This window comes from Arachis duranensis, chromosome 7, assembly GCF_000817695.3.
Source record: "Arachis duranensis cultivar V14167 chromosome 7, aradu.V14167.gnm2.J7QH, whole genome shotgun sequence".
NCBI lineage: Eukaryota > Viridiplantae > Streptophyta > Magnoliopsida > Fabales > Fabaceae > Arachis > Arachis duranensis.
This window is the reverse complement of record NC_029778.3, coordinates 56,158,767-56,164,190: the sequence shown is the minus strand read 5'-3', so window position 1 is coordinate 56,164,190 and position 5,424 is coordinate 56,158,767. Positions and strand designations below refer to the sequence as shown.

At 33.8% G+C, this 5,424-nt stretch overlaps 1 protein-coding gene across 1 annotated transcript; it reads left to right on the top strand.

Moving 5' to 3' along the window:
* The first annotated feature begins 497 nt into the window (after nucleotides 1-497).
* Nucleotides 498-5,380, top strand: LOC107459127 (TPR repeat-containing thioredoxin TTL2-like). The gene is made up of 7 exons (XM_016077340.3): nucleotides 498-1,476; nucleotides 2,201-2,393; nucleotides 2,665-2,837; nucleotides 3,085-3,418; nucleotides 3,759-3,963; nucleotides 4,229-4,329; nucleotides 5,071-5,380. Exons 1-7 carry the CDS (start codon nucleotides 641-643, stop codon nucleotides 5,221-5,223), a joined length of 1,995 nt encoding a protein of 664 aa, XP_015932826.1. The 5' UTR covers nucleotides 498-640; the 3' UTR covers nucleotides 5,224-5,380.
* Nucleotides 5,381-5,424: the final 44 nt, after the last annotated feature.

Sequence of the window (5,424 nt, the reverse complement as noted above, 5' to 3'; positions counted from 1 at the left end):
ACCATGTCTAATTAAGTCCATGCCAATCACTAAAGTGTAAAATTTGGAGCTCCATGTTCCTAGCCATTGGCATGTTCCATTTCAATGAGATCATTTTTAAAATAGCTTATCTATTTACGAGGTGACATTTTTAATAATTTAACCAAACAACTCCTCACATTCAGTCATGGCAGTACATAACTGCCTCTAGAATTGACTATGGGATATATCATTTTCGATATATTTACTTAGTCACTTTTAAAACAATTTCTTTTTTTAATTTTTGATCTCATCCAGATGCAATTTCCTCATCTATGTAAGGTTATCAATTTTACTATTTTCACTGCTAATATTCCTTTGAATCCTTGACGTTTGCCCGTGGTGCCCTAAAGCCACAAAAAGTGCTAAAGTTTTTTCTTGGAAGCCACTCTAGAAGAAGGGCTATATACACATAAATATAATACATAAACATCTTGTACATCACACGCGTCTTATATAAACTGCTTCCTGTACAAGCCATCTACATAATTGATTTCACCTTTCACAATTCTCTCTCTCTCACTCAGCTCCTCTTCTTTTTCTTCTTTGCTTGCTTGTTTGTGTGTCTGTGATAATTCACATTCACATTCACCTTCTCTGCTGTGACAACGTTCTAAAAGCTATGGCAGGGAAGAACAGGCAAAACAAGAAGATAGGAATGGGAAATGAATTTGGTTGTGGATTCATGGGTGGAATTATCCATCTTAAAAGCTATTGGTTGAAAAAGTCTTCTGTTCATTCACTTCCCATGAAAGCTAGCAACATATATAATGCATCAAAGAAGTCTCAGAACAAAGAAGAACCAAAGGTTAGAACAAGGAGAAACTCCACTGACACCGTAATCACACAAAAGCTGAGTATCTCAGACCAAAAACCTTGCGCAAAAAGTACCCTTGTGCTTCAAAGTAGAAGACTATCAGATGCTGCAAGAATCTCAACATCCACATCGGCATCAACGTCGACATTATCGAATGACGACAGCAAACTGCAGCTGGCAAAGATAAATGAGAGAAACAACAAGTCTCCGGCCACGGCGCAACTGGCCGGGAACTTGCTTGTAAATAATAACACTCCAAGAGCAAAGAGCCTCCGGGAGTGTGGGCCTAAGAGCAAAACAGAGTGGAACTCCTCGTCCGGAAAAGCTTTGATGGGTAACATAATGAGGAAGAACAGCTGCGGCGGCGATGAGTTTGCGAGGAACAAGAAGGTGGTGGACCCGGAGGTGTTGAAGAACATGGGAAACAATGCGTATAAGGGAGGAAGGTTTGAAGAGGCTGTGGCTTTGTATGACAGAGCAATTGCTTTGGATTCAAGTAAGGCAACTTATCATTGCAACAAGAGTGCTGCTTTGATTGGCTTAAGAAGATTTCAAGAAGCAGTTGCTGAGTGTGAGGAATCTGTTAGGTTGGAGCCTTCGTATACCAGAGCTCATAACCGTTTGGCAACAATATATTTCAGGTAAATTTTTGCTTCATACATGGTGAATTGGTGATTTTACTTTTGACCTGGTTATTATTAACTGTGAGGAGGAAAATACACACGAGTTAGGAGATACAAATTTGTCTTGGAAACGAGACAAATTCAGAAAATAAAATCTACTGAATTCTTTGTTACCTAAAAGTTTAGGTTAGCGGAAATAAAGACCGAAATCTTTGGTTTTGTGTATATTTTAGCATATTTATATTTAAAAAATGTTTGAGAGACCGTTAAAAATCAACCAAAAGTAATTTAAAGTTTTTTTATTTTATATGCCTGAATTATTAAATGAAATAAATAAATAATTTAAATGTAATAAATATATAATTATAAATATTATATATATAAGATTATAAATATTAAATTAAATAAAGTAACTGTGTTATGGTCTCCCTCCCTTATATTAGTCCTCTATTTTTATCATGAGATATTAAGCGTCATATTTGATAAGTCTATTAGGACAAAAGTACAGAGACTACACAAAATTTGTGACTCTTCCTTTGTCCATGTTGTCCCGGTGTTTAGAATGATAGATCGAAAACTAAACAAAGTTCGTCTCATAAAGAAAATAAATCGTCTAATTTTCTAGAAATAAATTTATGCTTCCCACTACTGTGTTTCTGTGACAGTTAAAAATTGCAGCAGCATCTAATAAATTTGGCGTTTTTGTTAGTTTTTCTTATAGAATTGGAAAATTTTATTGCAGATTGGGAGAAGCAGAGAAAGCCCTCGATTGCAATCAGTTAACCCCAGATACTGATTCTGCACTGGCTTTCCAAACTCAGACTCTTCAGAACCACCTTAACAAATGCAATGAAGCTCGGAAATTTAATGAATGGGGTGTTGTACTAAAGGAAACACAGTCAGCAATCTCCTTAGGGGTTGATTCATCTCCACAGGTTGTTGGTTCATTCGCCATGTATATTATTTTGTTCATTTATTTATTTATAATGTGATCCAAAGAGTTTTTTTAGTTCCAGTATTTTTTATTAATATTTATCGAAGTTCTATCAATAATAGGCCAAAGTTCTACCCGTGATTCCTCGTTCTTTTTTATTATTTTTTGTTATTTTTTAAATATTAGTATCATAAGGACACAAAGCTGCTATTTTTTATAATAATGATAAAAAATAATAATAATTAAAAATATTGGTTTTGCTGTATTTTAAGGTCTATGCTTTGCAAACTGAAGCCTTGTTGAAGCTCCTAAGATATCAAGAGGCACAAGTCACCTATGAGAAAATGCCAAAATTCTCACCTGATTGGTGCAACAAGATATTTGGCTTTGCTCGCAGTTCCTACCAGTTCATGATCGCCGCACAGGTTTACTTGGCAGCTGGCAGGTTGGTCAAAATCTTTATCTTTATCAGAGGATTGAACAAATTCTTCATGATTTCTGTATTTTAGTTTAAAAACTGTCAACAACCACAAAAACGTGTGCAAATAGTTTATAATGTTGGTTTCAAAATTTTGTACCATCTAAAAAATGTTATAGCTTTAGAATAAGGAAGCAAAGAAAAACAAAAGTTGAGAGAGAGAACGTGTGAGGCCTCCAAATAAGTTGTTAAAATGGTATATATGCATTAACAGGTTTGAGGATGCCGTTGCGGCAGCTCAGAAAGCAGCTAACGTGGATCCAAGCAACAGAGAGGCGAATGCAATGTTAAGGAAGGCCAGAGCAGTAACATCAGCAAGAATGAGTGGAAACTTACTCTTCAAGGCATCGAAGTTTGTGGAAGCAAGCGCAGTGTACAACGAAGGACTAGATCATAATCCGCACAACTCAGTCCTGCTATGCAACAGAGCGGCGTGTCGTTCCAAGCTCGGCCAATTCGAGAAAGCTATTGAAGATTGCAATGCCGCACTCATAGTCCAGCCTTCCTACAGCAAAGCAAGGTTAAGGAGGGCAGATTGCAATGCCAAGGTGCTTTACTTTGCAATTTTGGTATCAAGTTCTTGAGTAAATGTCCTTTTTGGCACATGACTATTTTTTTTGAACTATAAATCGTTCTTTTATAGTTCAAAAATTTCTAATCCAATCATTCAAGTAACTCATCTAAACGATCCCTTATAAATAGTGACCTCATAACCTGTTTTTAGATCTATATCAAGAGTCACTTAAACCAATTTACTTAAATAGTTGGAGACTAATTAGAAACTTTTGAATTGTGAAGATGTGTTTTATCCTTCGAATGAATGGTTATAAACCGAAAAAGTCATTTATTCTTTTTTATGTACATGATTTATTTTTTTATGTAATGTAGTTGCAAAGATGGGAAGTTGCCATTCAAGACTATGAAATGCTATTAAGGGAGAAGCCAGGGGATGAGGAAGTAGCCAGGGCATTGTTTGAGGCTCAGCTACAACTTAAGATGCTCCGCGGCGAATTTATTGTAAACTTGAAATTTGGCGCGAATTTGGTGTTCATTTCAAACAATGATCAATTTAGACAATATGTAACTTCTCCTGGTATGAAATATTTATCTATTGAATTGTGTTATACTTAAATAGTATGTTGATTTAGATTCTCTACAATGAAATATCACTTGTCAAATCAAAGAATTATTTAAGTTAAATACGGATCGATTTAATTATGAATAAAAAATTGAGTTGACATAATATCTAATAATTAATATGTACGAAACATTTTTTTCTTATTTATTTGCAGCTAACACAATGTGGCAATTACAAATGAGAGTTCACTAACGGTTGGGCGGGTTTATATGTTGTACAGGAATGGCTGTGGTACTATTTACCAACAGGGCAGCAAACAAACAAGTACTTCTAGTGTTGGAGCAAATTAGCAAGAGATTCCCATCAGTGAATTTCCTCAAGGTTTGTTTATTTTGAATTGCTAGGACTTTTCATACTAGAGTTCTTGTTTAATAAAGTTGAGTCGTTACAAGTGTCTGAGGTTAACCGAACATTTTTTTTCCTAACTTCTTAGACAAAATAAGATGGGATATGCATATACGCGGCTGTTTGGTTTGTGTTTGGATGCTATGTATTCAAAAATGTGTTTTGCCAAAATTTTCGTATTACTTTTCTTAAGATAAAGTTGGACATACAAGACGTGTGTAAGATGAGTGTTACTAAATGTAGGTATTCGTAGTAAGTCCAAAATGTAAATACCAAAACTTAATGAAATGTATATATGTGTTTAAATTTTGTTTTTAGAGAATAAAGTATAATCTATCATCATTTATTTTATAAGTGGGACTAAGAAAAAATATGAGAAAAAATATTTAATAATAAGAGATCTCATTTTATCTTCTAAAGTAAAAATCTAAAATTTAGAGGATTCAAATCCAAAAATTTTAACAATATTATTGATAGATATTTTTTTTCCTCAAAATTTTTATATACCTGTACTAGAACCCGAATATTAATACATTTACTATCTAATTGTTCATTTTGGGTTTCGATCATTTTGTGTTTTAACTTTTTAGTTTCTAAATTAACAAATGGAATTCTAAACATATATACATTTAGTATCTGATTGTCCGTAAAGCATAGAATTTGTTATATTTCTCATCGTATGTTGTAACTTATAATTATTGGGTGAGAATTTTTCAGGTGGAGATTGAGGACCATCCCTACTTGGCAAAATCAGAAGCTGTGAACTCTATTCCAGCTTTCAAAATATACAAGAATGGATCAAGGGTAAAAGAAATTTCTGGAAAAAACCATGATTTATTAGAAAAATCAGTTCAATTGTATAGCGGCTGAAGATAACACCTCTTCAATAGGAATATGCTGAGGAAACAGAGTATCATAGAAAACAATAATTCAAAATGGGAAATTCTTTTGTGTACTGATTGATTCTTTTATTAATATTTGAGAGCTTTATAATCAATCTTTATTTTAATCATAGCCCATATTGGAAACATATAAACCAAAACAGCTATGTTATATCTATTTTTTACCCTT